This window comes from Gadus chalcogrammus, chromosome 6 (genome assembly GCF_026213295.1).
Source record: "Gadus chalcogrammus isolate NIFS_2021 chromosome 6, NIFS_Gcha_1.0, whole genome shotgun sequence".
In the NCBI taxonomy this organism is placed as follows: Eukaryota; Metazoa; Chordata; class Actinopteri; order Gadiformes; family Gadidae; genus Gadus; species Gadus chalcogrammus.
Genome location: NC_079417.1, coordinates 6,547,582 through 6,564,899, shown reverse-complemented (window position 1 = coordinate 6,564,899; position 17,318 = coordinate 6,547,582). Strand labels below are relative to the sequence as shown.

Genomic DNA, 17,318 nt, shown 5'->3' with positions numbered 1-17,318 from the left:
CACGGTTTTGTTTGATATGATTATTTATTTTCTCCTTTTAAATATACTACTCACACAATTTGTTTCAAGCTACATGAAACATAATTTAAAATAGTATATGGGGCCTCAAATATGTAAACAAATTGGTACTTAGAGGATGCAGTTATTACCAAATGTCATTGGGTTTTGAATGTAGACAATCAATCAACACTACAATTATTAATCATTCAATTTTTATTTAAAATAAAATCTCTGCGGGGAGGGGGGGGGAGGTTTTACAAAGATAAAGTTTGATAAAAAATGATGACAGCCATTGTAAACATTAGAATTTCAGGGTGTTTAGACAAAATAGTCCATTTCAATCCAGTAATGCAAGGCAATCTCATTTTGGTTTTCAAGTTCTAAAGCAGGAGGATCCTCTTCAAGTACCCTGTACATTTCACTTCTAAAGTTAATTTACTCTACATCCATATCTACATTTCTCTATACAACTTCTATTAAGTCCTCTGTACTCATCATTTTGAAATAGAAAAAAAAGCTCAATAAATGGAATAAGATCATATAAAAGTATGTTATTATAGAGCAAAAAAAAACGTAATGTATATAGAACAAGCAACTACAATTGAAAATATTAACTCTAAAATGTACTATTGTTTACCATTAATTTAAAATCGCGCAAGAATAATAAGCATACAAAATATACACAGAACTGAAATACATCAAATGTGTGGAATGAAGGGAAAGAAAGTTATCTAATTATAAAAAAAAAAGTTACTTTCTCCTCCTTGGGGTTTTTGAATTATTTGGTTTAAGAATACTAACAATACTTATTCTCACTTTTGATTATTCCGTTTTTAGGCAAATATTTGATGCAAACATATATTGTCTAAACATATTTGGACCCAATGTGGAAAATAGACAGATCCTAATTCTAATTTCCATAAAACATTTTCGGGACAGCAATCCATGTAGCCTTCTCCATATAAAAAAAACAACAACTCAAATGTCTATGGAAAACTTTGGATAAAAACTATTTTATTCCAATGGAAAGCTATTAAACATTTGGTTGGAAGTTGGTCTCATGAAACTTTCCTTTGGTTGCCATGTATAACAAACTGTATTCTCTGAAGGCAAAAAAAAAAAAGTATAGCAAGACAAAGTGGCAGTGTATTTTGTGCGCTGTTCTCTTTAAATCTAGCCAGCAATGCTAGCTTCTGAACTATATGATCAGAGGTTGTATTTATCCACAAAATACAAGGTTCCTCCGCAAGTCAACCATCACCACTCTTCAGCAGACCAAAACCGAGTTATTGCCTACATTAGAAGTAACAGTAATGCAATGAACCAAATCTTATTCAGTTATAGTTTTGAAATGTTCAACTGGCAGAGCTGCATGCATGAAAAAAAACATATATATCTACATTAACATATTTGATTCTGTTCAGGTGTTTTTGTCTCCAAAATAAGAAAAGCAGTGGTTCACGGCAGCATAATGGTTCTCATGTATAAAATGTGTCAAATGGGCGAGAAAAGTGATGGTCTTTGTCTACATCTTGGTCTCGCTGTCCGCTGGCCTGGCGGTGTCATACTCGTTCTCCTGGCAGATGAGCTGGTACGGTTTCTTGGCTGCCTCCTCTGCCGAGACGTTGCCCCTCTCGGGATCCTTTCTCTGGAGCTCGTGGCGAGACAGGTGCTCAACGATACCTGCGCCGATGGAGTCTCCCAGGACGTTGGTGGTGGTGCGCAGCCGATCACTGTTGGAGAAGAGGAGGGATGGGCAGAGATGTGCAGGGGGGAGAGGAGAGGAGAGGAGGGGTGATGGGAAGAGAGGGGAGTAGGAATGGGCAGGGTGAGGAGGAGAGAAAACGAAAGATGAGAAGAGAGATATGTGGGGATGGTCAGGGAGGAGTAGAGACGAGTGAGAAGAGAGGAGAGAAGACAGTAAAGAGGAGAGGAGGGGAGATGGACAGAGTGAAGAGGTGAGAAGAGAGGTGATGGAAGAAATGGATGGAGAGGGAGGCAGAGAAAAGTTGAGAGAATAAGAAGAGAGGATATGAGAAGATTTAGGGAGCGATGAGGAGGGATAATAGAGAAGATAAAGGAAGAGCAGGAGGAGAGCAGAGGATAAATAGTAATATTTGAGTAGTTCCAGCATTATGGTGAAAAAAAAGGTTATATTTGATAGTTCTGATTCAGACAATCAGGGTGAAAAGTTCCCGCAGCCAGTTCAACACATGGCAGGCTGTAGACCTCTTAGAAGAATTGCATGCAGACACAATCAGAACCAGATGGATAGTGGGACATGGAATGTGGGGGGAGTGTCTCTTTATTGAGTCCAATGAAAATCCCTCTAAGGGAACTTGGCCCCTCATTTTGAATCAACCTCATCCCGTTGTAGCTTGGCGGGACAATGATTTTATTCTCTTTCTTGAGAAAAACAACCATTTCGCAACATTTACGATTTATTATGTTTTTAAGCAATAGTGATGTGATGAACCAACCAATACTTACAGGAACCAGTCAGCAGCAATGATGAGTGAAATATCGTCAGTTGGAAGGCCTACTGAGGTCAGCACTATCACCATCGTGACCAGTCCAGCCTGTGGGATTCCTGCTGCTCCAATGCTGGCTGCTGTGGCTGTGATACTGGGCAGGTTAAAGACCTAATATTAGCATTCTACATTATTGCACATTTGTCTATATGCATAACTACAGTTTATTAATTTATAAATGCACTCCATAATCTGTATTAATGAATTCATAAATCTCAGATACTTTTCTCCCTTAGTGTATAATACATTACTTACGTTTTGCTTTGATTGTTTAGATGTTGCCAATATTTTGTTGTTTTGGTTAGGTAATATTAACTATTATGAACTAAGTATTAAACCAAGAAAAACAAAATTATTATATTATGAATAACTATATATGTTTTATCTCAATTATTTGTTTAGTATTAAAAAAATTATGGTCTTAGAATCTGAAACAGGAGAGGAGGGGAGAGAACTACTTGTAACCAGCATCAGAGAAGGCAGTATTCAATCAGTACAGACTGCTTCTATGTCTAATATCGTGTGTAATACCTGATGGTGAGGATCTGTCCTAAGCTCAGGTCATAGTTGTTGACCTGGGCAATGAAGATGGCGGCAATGGCTTCGTAGAGGGCGGTTCCATCCATGTTGATGGTCGCCCCAACCGGCAACACAAAGCGTGTCACGCGCTTATCCACTTTGTTGTTCTCCTCCAGGCACTTAAAGGTGACGGGCAGCGTGGCAGAGCTAAGAGGGTTGTAGGAGAGAACATAATACAAGGGGAATGGACAAAAGACAGAACAAAGTTAGGACATTCATAACATTATCATTTGCATAATAATTTCATGACTATGACTACCTATCATCATGAAAATAATGGGAGGCAGTCATTTATTGGGGTAGGCATTTATTTGAGAATCATTTCTTGTCATATTTGTTGAAATTCTCTTCTTCCTAACAGCAATCAATAAATCAAACGCTCGGAAAAGGAAAACAACATGTGGCAATCGCAGGCCTGTAATCAGCCTGTCCAATCATTTATGAATCTAAATGATTGAATGGCTATCTGTCTGTCCATTTACCTACCCGGCTACCGCTTTATGCCAAGGCACTCATTGCACATGACCAGATTCTCCCACAAGATTAGGCAGATTAGGCTGAAGCTAGCAAACTAGTCCTGTGTTCCAGGGGAGACGCTTTGGAGGGAGGCCTGAATCTAGCTAGTTTATCCAAAGTTTCCATCTCTAACTTTAATCTTATTGTGTTTCTTATGAGTGAAACTTAAGTAGAAACTAGAAACTGAGTGAGACATTTCAATGCACCTTAAACTCCAAACATGGAACACACCTGGAAGATGTCCCGATGGCAGTGATCAGCGCTTGCAGCAGGCCTCCGATGAAGACGAACGGGTTCTTCCTGGTGACGGCAAAGTACAGCAACGGCAGGACGACCAAGGCGTGCACAAGCAGGCCAACAGTCACTGTGACCACGTACATGCCTAGCTGACCGCCCATCGATAAGATGTCGTCCATCTCCACGATCTTACCAGCGATCAGGAAGAGGATACCTATGGGAGCATACCTGGTTGAGGAGGGGAGCAAGGGACATGTTGGTGACTTCAAGCAGTCAATCAATCATTCAATCAATCAGTTATCCATCCATTTAACCATTCGTCCATGCATCTTTCCGTCCTTTTCTACGCTTGTCAATGCATCCCTTACTTCCATCCATACATTCATTCATAGATCCATCAATCCACACATCCATCTAATAGCCAAACACATCCATCCATACATTCATTCTTCCATTCTTCCACATGTGAATGTACCATTCATCCAAAGACACGTCAATCCATCCACCCAACCAACCATTAACACATTCATCCATCTATCCTTCTGTCCATCTATCGATTCACACATCCATCCATCCATCCACAAGTGGAAATATTATCACTCAAACATTGATGGGATGCTTCTCAGGGATCGCACATATCATCTGGCTATTTCTACTTCCTTGGGCAATCCAAACATTGCATACCCTTCCCCACTTCCTGCTTCTCGTCCTACTGCCTCCAGGGTCTACTCACCACATAATAATGGCCACCAGCCTCATGATGGCTTCATTCAGGCAGTCAAAGAAGTCTCTTAGAGGCCGCCCTTGTTCCCCCATGCTCCCGATGATCAGACCGAAGCAGATGGAGAAGACCACCATGCCCAGGGCGTTTACCCCGTTCACCGAACCCGATACCGGAACCATCTCCTCGTGAGTCAGCTCCTGGCTCCCGTTGAGGCCGAAGATGGTTTCGTTCACCGTCATCCTCACCACGACCACTTTGTTAGCGTACTGCGTCTTGAACTGGAATCAGGTGGACAACATACAAAAACAAAGACATATAAGGACAGGGTTTCCCAACCAAGGGGTCTGGATCCCAGCTATGTACTTTGGGTCACGGGGGATTACTCACTTGAAATATTTGATCATCGATTATTTTTTAATAGATTAATGTATAGATATTCATTTTTGTTGTTGTTGTGATTTTGCTTTTATTGCACTTTTTTATCGTCATACTCAGTACCTTATCTATATGAGTGTATGTCAGCTGGTCTGAGACTACTTTTTAACTGCATTTCATTTGGTATCAAATAAGTATCAATGACGCATGTTTCAAACTGAATTATGTAAACTATAATTAATATGTGGTGGTTTTATTGTGAGATTTAATCTATGACTCTATGATTTACAATAATTTCTCAATGGTAAATAAAATAGTTTTAGTTTCGGCGGTATCCTTAACATTAACGGGAGTACTTATAAATAGCACAAAGTTCCTCTAAACCATGTGACTCACACATAACAGATGTAGACCAGTTAGATATTTGTACATAGTGGCCAGGGGGGTTTAGTTAATCTGAAGGAGCAGTCGTTATTGTACGAATTTCAATCAGAATCCATTAATTATGTAATTTGTGGTTGTTCTCATGAGCCATAATTAGTGCAAGAATATTTGGAGTCACATAATTCTGATATGGTTTTCTATGCAACTCCTTATTCTTATAATATATGAAAAATCTCAGTCACAATGAAAATCAAATCATAACACAAAAACCATCCCAGTCCTAATGATAACACTATTCAATGTAGTCATCGTAATGTAGAAGGAGAGGGAGGATAAGAGCAGGGTGAGATGCCTTGATAAGGTCAGAGACTTTAAAACCTTGGAGGAGTTACCTGTTTGGTGCACGCCTCAATAAGATTAGGAGGAAACATGTTTCTGGAACAGAAAGTTAGGTTTTCTTATAATCAGAAAAACGATGCACACCCAATCTCACCCAAAGTCATCAGAATTATTTTGCAGATGAATTTATGAATCCATGTGTAATCGCTTTCCAGTAAGTGCACGTTTCTTTGTTGTGTCAGTGCTTGGGTGTGTCTCTGGATTGCGTGAGGGCAGTGGGCTGAGTGTGTCGGGGGAGTATGGGTGAGTAAATGCGAGCATTTATGTGAGGGTGCGGAGATGTTGGGGGTTACTTGGATGTTTTTGCATGTGTGCACATGTTTGTGTGTTTGTGTGTGTGTGTGTGTGTGTGTGTGTGTGTGTGTGTGTGTGTGTGTGTGTGTGTGTGTGTGTGCGTGTGTGTGTTTGTGTGTTTGTGTGTGTGTGTTTGTGTGTGTGTGTATATATATATGTATATCTGTGTGTGTGATAATGCATATGTGTATATGTGTTTGTGAACCTGTATATGTTTGTGTGTATTTGTGTTTATGTTTGTGTGTATTTGTGTGTGTGTGTGTGTGTTTGTATATCTGTGTATACGTTATTGTGTGTAAGTATATGTTTATGTGTATCAGTGTTTGTGTGTGTGCGTGTGTGTGTATAGAGTGTATATGTGGTTGTGTATAGCATACGTTTTTGTACCTGTATATGTTTGTGTGGATCAGTGTCTATGTGTATCAGTGTTTGCGTGTGCGTGTGTGTGTGTGTGCGTGTGTGTGTGTGTGGTGTGTGTGTGTGTGTGGTGCGTGGGTGTGTGTGTGTTGTGTGTGCGTGTGTGGTGTGTGTTGTGTGTGTGTGTGTGTGTGTGTGTGTGTGTGTGTGTGTGTGTGTGTGTGTCTAACCATGCCTATACCTGATAAGGTCGAGGAATGCGTCGGCGGTGCTGATCCGTTCCATCTTGGGGGCGCTGCCGAACTCATCCTTGGATCCCTTCCCCGGGTGCACGACGAGCACCATGATGATGCCAATGATCACGGCGATGACGGTGGTCGTGGTGTAGTACACCACCGCCCGGAGGCCCATCTTCCCCGATGCACGGCTGTCCAGGGCAGCCATGCCTGCAAACGGCCGGCATCATGGAAAAATCATCCTGTTATTGTTTTAGTGGAATAATACGACTAATAATACTAGTACTCATTCTACTCATACACTCAGTAGGAAAATGATTATTATTCATGTCTTGAACTCCTGGGCTTGGTTCTTCACTCTGCTTTAAGTTTAATCACAGGAGATGCCAATGACACACACCAGTGTGTCTCATATTTGGAAAGGCTGGGTAGTCCTCTCTTCAAGGAAGACGCAAGTTGGCACATATTTTTTATAAAGCCTTGTCTGGGAAGCTTCCTCATTATTTGATTGTCACGCTAAAAATTTCAGATGGGCTTCTTCAGAAACGTGCCACTGACATGCTCATGCTTCATGTTCCTCAAGTCATGCCTGAGCTTGGAAGGACAGCTTTTAGTTTCAGTGCCCCTGACTCCTCGAACAACTTACTGCAACAAATTAAAATCAATACCTTCATATCCTCCAACCAATTTAGAAATATTATCTTAAATCTGCCAAACTCTACCTTTAACTGTTTTAATTAAGCTATATCACTTATTTCATTGTAATTAAAGCCATTCTACATCTCTCTCTCTGTAAATGTTCAAATTGTTTTTTTGTTTTTCTCTTTATCAGTTGTTGTATATTTGGTGTATTTGCAATGTATATTGTAGATATTGTTTTGCTTTGCATTTGTTGACTAGACATCATTGCGAATGAGGGTCACCCCTCAATTGATTTTTCAAGTATAAATAAATGGTTAAATGAAAATACAGCTAATGTTACTTTGAGGTGTTGGTGGTATTATCCATTTTAATTAGTATTTTTGTTTTGCTCAATATTTGTTCAATGTCACTCAACTACACTGGCACATTTTAAGATTTTTAAAGCATTTCACCACACAAACACAAATACTAATTCTTGAAAGTTGAATTCCCATTTTCTTTGCAATGAGTCTAGTGCTATATGAATACAAAACAGTGAACTCTTTGTTTAGAGCATGTGAATTAGTCCAATGTTACATGAATACATACGTATTTGTTGCTAGCTCTAGTCAGATCCTTGTCCTTAGGTGTGGATGAGTCAGGCAGAGGTACAGTTTATTTGGCTTTGTCACTGAGGCCCAATCCCATTTCTACCCCTTACCCCTTGTCTGGCTTTGTAGAATAACCTTATCCATTAAGTCATTGGTTATATGTGTTTTAATATTACATGACAAAAAAACACATGACAATTATTTCTAGATCACTGTTCCAGCTATGACTTAAGTTCACAACTCAAACACTTTGTTTTCTCATCTCCCTCAAAATGTTCTGCCCCAATGACCAGAAAACTTAAGCCTGAGAAAAGTGTAGTGAAACTGATAATACACAAGCTGACAATGTGACCCTTCGCTCTGTGAGAATAGAAGGAGGGCTGCTTTTGAGGTAGAAACACTATCCAGGTCTTTCCTGCTGGGAAAAAAAAAAACAATACTCTGGGGAGAAGCAAAGCTCCCAGGTCATGTGAAGTAAGGACTGGTAAATGTCATGGGCAAATTGACTTCTATGTTGGTTTCTTAGTTGGTCTGTTTGCTTAACTGTCGTGAATGTCACTCTGCCATCGTAGTTACAAAACATTTCGTAACTACTCGCCCTTTTTCCCACCTCTGCCAGTGGGAAATTGGGCATGTTTTTGTTGTGAAAACCGATCCAGAGGCAGAACGTAAACCACTCAATGAACCATTCTTTGATAAGGAAACGTCATAGTGTCACGCAGCAGTAAATCTACGCAAAATGGGACCATCTTCTTTTAATTTGGCCAAAACTGTATTGGATACTATAACATGGGATCATAAATACATATTTCAATATTATGCCGGCCAAATTAAGCTCCACTTGCATTCCTCAGCTTGTTACTGCATTTAACAGCTACTTTCTGCTGGCTTCGTTAGATGCCTGCTAAAAAAACACTTGTTAAAACTACAGTGTGAGTATAGTATTTATAGCATACATAGACCACGTATGCTGGTAAAACATCTAACCAATGGTCTGCATTCATCCCTCATTAAATGTCTTGAATGAATAAATGAAAACTTATCGTATCATATTTTAACACTACTTTAAAGACTCTAAGTTATGTTGTTTTCCGTGCGATCTTTACTTTCTTTCCCAGTTAGGAACACTAACGTCATGTTGCACCAGGGTTGGCCCCCACTTCTTCCTCCACTGAATTGGTGAAGCTGTTGCCAGTGAAGGGATCAGGGGATTTGAAAAGGGGGATTTGTAAAGGAACGTCAGTCGCCCTCAATAGAAGTGAAGGTTGTATTTTTAAGTGCCTGGCTATATTATTGCTTCTATGTTCATTTACAGACACCCAACACCGGCTTTTGCGCAAGGATCTATGCATTCTTTTAGCAGTATTGTAAGTCTGTGTGCGTGTATAGTGTGTGGGATTGTGTGGGTCAGTGTGTGTGGCTTTATGCATTCATTTGTGTTATTGCCTGTTGATCCCCGTTTGAAGCCGTTCATCCATGACCGATAGCTGGACTGCACTCTCTCTCTCTCTCTCTCTCTCTCTCTCTCTCTCTCTCTCTCTCCTTCTCTCCCTCTCCTCTCCCTCTCTCCTCTCCCTCTCTCTCTCTCCCCTCCCCCTCCCCCTCTCCCTCCCCTCTCCCTCTCCTCTCCTCTCCCTCACTTTTCTGCCCCCCCCCCCTCTCTCTCTCTCTCTCTCTCTCTCCCATCACATCCTCCCCTTTCTCTTTCACTTCCCTTCCTTTAAAATGAAAGCACTACAACCCCTCTCTCCCACTGCTCCAGTGTTTGTCAGCCATACAGACCCTCTTCCCTCCTCTTCCTGCCCCCGGACCCTCTCTAACCCTTTCCTGGTACCTCTTGCACTTTCTCACCCCTCTCATCTCCTTGTTAGACTCCAGCACTGATCTTGATTGCCTCAATCCTCTTTCATTCATCAAGCAACCCCCCCCCCCCCCCCCCCCCCCCCCCCACCCCCCCCCCCCCCCCCCCCCCCCCCCACACACATGCACCTAGACACATTATATCCTCCAATCCTCCTTCTGGGCCTAGCCTGGGCCTGGGAAAACCTGTGGACCTCTCAGTTGGCCTCGCTCTTACGAAAGAAAGGACTGAGAAATGGCAGGGAAGAGGATGTCTCCATTTTAATTATAGATCACTAGGGAAGTTCATAAATAAAATTCATGATTATTTTTCTCTTATGTTCCTTCCCAGTCCTTCTTCCTCTGTACTCGTTCTTGGGCCTACGAACCTTCTATCGAAACGCTAAACCACCGATAAATACATTTAATTTGTTATGATTTTACCAATATCGCTTGTAGGTATTCCTCAGTAAATAATTCTGGTTAGTACAACAGTGAGTGAGTGTGTGTGTGTGTGTGTGTGTGTGTGTGTGGGGGGGTGTGTTGATTTTTTCACTCCCTGTCCATATGTTTCTCATGTCTCTGATTGTCAATCACTCGCTTTAATTGTTTTCACCTGGGCCTCATTTACATTCCCCTCCTGGTGTATTTAGTAAGCGCGCTTCCCTTCCTGTGCCAGTTCTTCTTTGTTCTTTGTATCAATCGTCCCAGCATTTCTGATTCCTGCCCGTTTACCCCCGTCTTATTTCCAATGGATTACCCGTGTACCGAACCTCTACGCCTTGGTCTTCTCCCTGCCTGATTGTTTGCCTGATCTGCAATAAATTTCCTGTGTGCCGACCTATTCGCTAGTAATTTTTTTTCTCCCCCTCCCTCCCTTTCTCCCTCATATTTGCCCACTTTTATCATGCAGATTAATTTGCGCAGGTCTGTGCTCCACTGAGGACAACTTCTAGAACTGATATATCTATATGTAAGGTGACTTATTGGTTTCTTCTCCCTAGTTGTCCTACTTAAACAACATAATTGGTGTAGATTGCCAAGGATCGTTGTGGGGGTCCCATCAGGAACTGGAACGAGGTTGTCAAGTAGGAACTTCCTTTCTCCAAAAAAGCCTTTTGCACCACATTCAACTCGATCTCAAGGGCCAGACTTCTCAGAGGCTATGTCACAAAAGCAGCCTTTATTCGCATATATTTTTTGGAGCAGATCAGAGAGATCTAAGTCCAAATCTCAGAGGAGTCATTTCAGGGACCCAGGAGAATGTATGTAAGAATTTTTGTGTGTAAGCTCTACAGCAATCTCGAGAGGACAAAAAGGGGCCTGAGCTCTAACTTTAAAAAGAATAGGCCTTCAACAACATCAGTGTCAATATCCAAATTTCCAGTGGGATGGATATAGAAACTTGTTCCTTAATGCGTGTAAACAACGCTGGCATGTGGAGATGTTTTTCATATTTGGGGTGAAAAGGGGCCCTCGCCATGGCCATTATGAGATTTAAAAAAACATAAGGTGCATTTATCAGATATGTGTGGTGGATCCTTAGGTTGAAGGTCAGGAAAGGATTTCTGCTCAAATCTTGGAAAGAGGCCGCGGGGTGAGAGGTGGGGCATTTGCTGAGGCTTTGCAAGAAATCTCCTGTAGGATTAGAGCCCCAACTTGTATATGTGTGTATCTTATTGAGGCCCTCTTTCATATAGAAGAGACCCCCGGGTCTGTAGCTCACTACCATTCTGGAGCTCACTAGCTTATTACATCACGTCATGAAGGCCTAGAGGCCTTTCTCACTCCCAAGTCATTAATTGCCCCCATGAATGGTGTGTTTGTTCCTAGTCCTATTTCCGGTATGTTTGTATAGCATAGATAATTAGAAATGTGTGTGCGAATTCAAACTATTGAAAAATGCAAAATTAGGTGAAGAAGAATTATAAACGTTTACATGGATACAAAAAAATAGATAGGGCAATCATTATGGCCAGCTTATAAACCGATTTAGTTCGGTGAACCTGAGTGAGCAGTTACTTTTTACTGTGACGCAATCTTCATTCATTCAATTCAATTTCCATTCAAGCCTTATTTCACAATGAATAACATTTCAACAAAAGTCAAACATGTCCTAGGAGTTCAGCATAAAACCAGATAACAAATCATTAACAAAATAGATAACCTGCTCCTGGAACATAACGGCTCATGGCTGGAGCCATGGAGTCAACGCTCGGGGGGGGACCAGATCTGCCAGGGGGTCTTGAGACACTTGATCTAGCCCTTAAGACCAAGTGTTTGCCAGCAAATGAATGGAATGTATGCTATCCAAATAATGTTCTGACGTTCTTTAACTTAACCTTCTCGCAATGTTAACTTAACACTGCGAGAAGATAACCATTCATAAATTGTGCCTTTCATTACACTTTTCAAAACTACCAGAATCTACAGTGATACAGCCTACATAACACTCATATTCAATTTTAGATTTCCATTTTGTTATTCATTTAATTTATTTGAATGTATTGAAATAGAGGGAGAGAGGCAGTACCCTGTTTGACATTGTGCCTACTCGCAGCCATCAAGTAATGACTTGTGCTGGGGTAAGGCAACAACATTTGGACAAACCACACAGGGTGTGCCCTTTTTCCTCTCTTTTTCTGTTTTAATTCTTTGAATTACAACACCCTCTTGGCTGTCTTCCCGCCCCCTTGCATGCTAGCACCCCATTATTTCCCTAAATTTTTCTGAATTTATGATTCGTTTTTATAAGCGCTACTATTTCAGTTCTCTATTCAAATATATTTTTGTGATGTCAATAAGTGTAACTATCTATGGTTTTAACCAGCCTTATTTCTTTCTTATAATAATATATTATATACATTGTCAAATATATTGCTAGTAGAAATGTATACAAATATGACATAGATTATGATTTTAACACTCACACACAGACACTGATGTAAATTATTTTAGTCTATGCTATTTCTGATTACATGTTTCAAGCTAACCACAGTTATGAATGGTTTCTTCACCACATAATAGACAACACCATATAAAGTTGTAATGATTTTATAGATAGTTAAAGACTACAAACATGTCCACTTTGCCATTTCCGTTTAAGCCAAGACCGACCAAAGGTTTACTTGGGTCAATTAGAACATGTAGGGGTGGCCTATTTGCCGTTCTGCCCAGTCCCAATATAACTGTTTGTTTACCTGTGTTCGGCAGATGCTTCATGAACCAACCTCCAGAACACAAGCCCGTTTACCTTGTGTCTCTGTTAAGAATAAACCATGTGTTGAACATCTACCAATCTCCGAGTCATACCTAGCACGAGATCACCATACCACAAAGGATTAAAATGGTTATACATCAACACACACAAACACACACAAACACATCCACACCCACACACAACCACACACAGACAAACACACACGCACAAACACATGCACACAGACTCACTCACTCGAACACACACGATGTGACTGAAGAACCGAGTTCTTTGTTTGCGTCCACATTTAGCAGTCTTTCTCATGTCGTATCAAAGCCGATGTTGATGATCAACACACACACACACACACACACACACACACACACACACACACACACACACACACACACACACACACACACACACACACACACACACACACACACACAGAAACACACACACACACACACACACATACACACACACACACATACACACACACACACACACCCTCACCAAAACAAGCATGCTCAAAAGACTGTTTGAAACCTAGTTGTCACGGTAATTATGATGACTAGGGAAAATCTGTAAACCGCTAAATGATCACAGTAAAGTTACAGTGAATTCTCAGAAAGAACATAGCTTCTCGGAAAGCACCTTCAAACACACTCACACACAAACACACCATAAATATATTCACACTTACAAAGCCCCCCAATTAAATTGCTTGATTAATTTATTACTTCCAAAGAAGACCAAGGATTTCCAAGATTGACTTACCTTTACTTACTAGGTGTCAGCTCTCTCTCTCTCTCTCTCTCTCTCTCTCTCTCTCTCTCTCCTCTCTCTCTCTCTCTCTCTCCTCTCTCTCTCCTCTCTCTCTCTCTCTCTCTCTCTCTCTCTCTCTCTCTCTCTCTCTCTCTTTCTCTCTCGCTCTCTCTCGCTCTCTCTCGCTCTCTCTCTCTCTCCCCCTCACTCTCTCTCTCTGACCCTGTGTTTCTCCAACATCCACTCTCTTTTTTTGTGAGGTCCTGATAATTCAATTTCCCCACAGCACAAAAGACCAATAAACTGCTCCAGTTGTCGACAGACAGCTGGCCTCCTTCTGCCACCTGGAGTGTCTTTGGACAGTCGAGAGAGTAGCACAACGATAACGCTGGCTCCCTGTGGGTCTGCATTGATCCTCTCCCCCAGACACCATGGTCCAGTGTGGCCATCAGCACTATCACAAGCTGTCACAGAAACCTGCCACTTTTCACATGTTTACCATGCACGGGTTGGGATGTGTAATGTTTGAGGCAATCACAGTTAGTCACCCTGCAAGGCTTTGGTCGGGCTACATTTGTCTTTGACGCTATGGGCTAGGTATGTCATTCGAGTCCAAATGAGTAAACAAACCAAAGACACAGATAGAAAAAGTACACATATTCCCATTTCGCTGATTCTAACATCCAAATTCTGTTACAATACTGTGGGCTCACACATTGGCTATCACAGGTGTTTGTGTTAATGCTCTACGCTCTACCAGTGAAGCCATACAGCACTACAAGTGCGTAACTGTCTCCACTCCACACTCCACACCCAGGTGTTGGACTGTCTACCTCCGCACCTGTGATGAGGCTTGAAATCAGCAGGGGCAGCACCAACATCTGGAGCATTCTCATGAGCAGTTCCCCCGGGAAGGAGAAGTACTTCATCTCGCGGTAGGACAGTCGGTATGGGCGCACACCGAAGCCCAGGATTATACCTGGAAGGAGAAAGTTTTATTTACACATGGGTTGATTGGACCTTATTCATGCATTCATGGGCATTTTGTCTGACGAATTAGCATCAGCTTTCACAATTTATCGATTTTCATGATATTGCCACGTTATCTTTATCATATTATGAACAAAGTGATCCTATTTAACTGATTATAGCATAAGTGATGATATGGACATATTGTCATAATGAACATCCCATGCCTTACTTGGTAAAAGTTAGTGATCATTTGCGGCAGTTGAGTTAGTTAAAATACAGCCAGTTGTATAGCATTTTTGCAGTGAGTCAAATTACTTAGCTTACCTCTAAGTCTTCTGATGTTTCAACGTTAGACATGTTTGAGGCTTTGGAGAAGAGTATTGGGAAGAGACCAAACAATGAAATTGCTCCTTTCTTGAAATAACAACGTTCATGTCCTGACTGGCCTGGGAAAACGCCAAACTTCATTGGAAGCATGTGATTTCATCTGTGGTCTATAATCCTGTCGCCCCATTAGTTTCTTCTCTTTTGTGTATAGCTGTTCTTTCCTCGCTTGCCTTTGAGACCCATCACTACAAAGAATGCCTTCTCCTAAAGCAACACTAATCCACTACTAAGACCAGGCGGTTGACAGAAGACCACTTTATCAATCAACTAAATCTGACTTAGTGCTGTGTCATTCGACCAGGACTACGGATGCGGAGACACCGGGTGGGCCTGCTCATTCCTATAAGGAAGGGTCGAAGGTTAACAGCTCAATGTTAAGGGTCATCTGCATGGTCAACAAACGGTGAAGCTCCTCATTTGAGTTTCCTCTGTTCTGAAATGCTTGAATTGTTGGATATAAGGAAAATAAATGATTTTCAGAACACAAGCTCTAACATTGCTTAGATTCATATGATATGCCCTTTGAATGAATTCATCCAAAGTGTCTTGCAACTTGGCAACTTGCATGTCCCCAGCCGGACTCAAACCCTAACCCTGGCGGTATATCGCCCTGCTCCACAAACTCAGCTACACTTCACCATTGCAATTTAAAATAGTTTGTGCGCTCACCAATAATAACGGCAGCAATGGTGAGGAGAACAAAGGCGTTCCTCGTAAGGAATCCCTTGACGTCATCCTTTGTGATGTTCTGCACGCTCTTCTTGGCCCTGAGCGAGCGTGCCTGGATCCCATCTTGAATCTGCTGGAGCCTGCCTCGGCCCTGCTGTGGGGCTTCCCTGTTGCTCTGGGTCATGGCTGCTGTCGCCCCGGTCGGAGCTGGGTCTCTGGAGCTCCGCTGGAGAGCGTCAATAAAGGGCCAACTGTCTCCTTGAAATGCTCTCTCTCTCTACTCCTTCTTTTCCTCTGCGCAAAGCTGTGGAATGAGCCTTTGAATGAGGAAATGATAAAAAAAAAAAAAACATTTTAGTCTGTGTTCACTTACTTTTCAAGTGAGAGAACTTTCATTTCTGACCATGTACTTGAAAAGAGCTTTCGTCAATATCAACTGCAACTTAGTAAATATCTGTAAACAAATCGTAAAATAGTCTATAGATATTTTAATTATAATTTTAAATAATATTGTATGTTATATCTATATTTTCTGTGCTTACATAATCAGAAAGGTTTAAGGTGCTATTTCAATGGGCTGATGAAAACTTCCTATCATCACAAGTGAGTGGGTCAACATTCTTAAAGGGACACTAGATAAATACTGACCCATGATGAAATCAAATGTAACAATCTAATCCATCTTGAAGCACAAGAAGATAGTAATTTAGGCAGCATGCATAATTGTCAATTTATGTTCAGAAAATGTAGATTTGCATTAACTAGGATTTCCTAAACAAGATGAATCCACATGTGGCTAACTCAACCGTTTTTGCAGTCATATTCATTGCACAACCCACACATGGGCACACACACACACACACACACACACCCCCACACACCCCCACACATACACTCACACACACACACACACACACACACACACACACACACACACACACACACACACACACACACACACACACACACACACACACACACACACACACACACACTAGACACACACACATCCACACATCCACAATCAAGTCCAACGGAAAAGATAAAGTTCTCTACCTCTTAACGTGACCCAACAGAAAGGTCCCTTGGTAGCCAATGAAGTTTGGTGAATGATGAGTTTAAGTCCTGGTAGGTTGTCGCGTGGTGAGAGGATACAGGAGGAGGTGAAACGTGGCGACTGTTTGGGTGGTGCGGAGTAGCACTGAGTAGTGTAAAGCAACGGCGGGGAGGCACGGGGTGGAACGTAGGAAGGGGGCAGGAGGAAGCAACAAGCCAGTGAGAGCAAGGAGGCGGTGCATAGCGGGAGAGAGAGGGAGAGAGAGAGAGGGAGAGAGAGAAAGGGAGAGAGAGAGAGAGAGAGAGAGAGAGAGAGAGAGAGAGAGAGAGAGAGAGTGAAAAGGGAAGTCTGAAATGAGTGAACACTACGGAGGTTTGTGGAGGTTGGGGTATTGGGTAAGGCTGTGGGTGGGGGTGCAGGTCAGGGAGTCGGGGGAGGGAGGGCTTTCCAGACAGAAGGGGGCTTGAGGAATAATGAGCTTTCCAAGCAGGAGAAAAAAGGAGAGAAAGAACCTTCTTGTTTGCTTCGCCCTTTCTTCCCAATCTTCTTTATCAAAATGTTTT

General features: G+C 41.8%; 1 protein-coding gene across 1 annotated transcript; it reads right to left on the bottom strand.

The window, feature by feature from the left end:
* Positions 1-80: 80 nt before the first annotated feature.
* On the bottom strand, positions 81-16,919 carry slc1a3a (solute carrier family 1 member 3a). The gene is made up of 10 exons (XM_056592207.1): positions 16,755-16,919; positions 15,699-16,015; positions 14,512-14,649; positions 6,638-6,842; positions 5,739-5,781; positions 4,597-4,865; positions 3,858-4,091; positions 3,063-3,257; positions 2,491-2,625; positions 81-1,733 (listed from the first exon to the last, which is right to left on the bottom strand). Exons 2-10 carry the CDS (start codon positions 15,880-15,882, stop codon positions 1,526-1,528), a joined length of 1,611 nt encoding a protein of 536 aa, XP_056448182.1. The 5' UTR covers positions 15,883-16,015; positions 16,755-16,919; the 3' UTR covers positions 81-1,525.
* Positions 16,920-17,318: the final 399 nt, after the last annotated feature.

Excerpts from the sequence above, each read along its gene's own strand:
- slc1a3a (XM_056592207.1), bottom strand. The coding sequence starts at position 15,882 with ATGACCCAGAGCAACAGGGAAGCCCCACAGCAGGGCCGAGGCAGGCTC. Across the intron at positions 14,650-15,698 it reads CATTGCTGCCGTTATTATTG|GTATAATCCTGGGCTTCGGT; the intron begins GTGAGCGCACAA and ends TTCTCCTTCCAG. Across the intron at positions 1,734-2,490 it reads ATTGCTGCTGACTGGTTCCT|TGATCGGCTGCGCACCACCA; the intron begins GTAAGTATTGGT and ends CTTCTCCAACAG.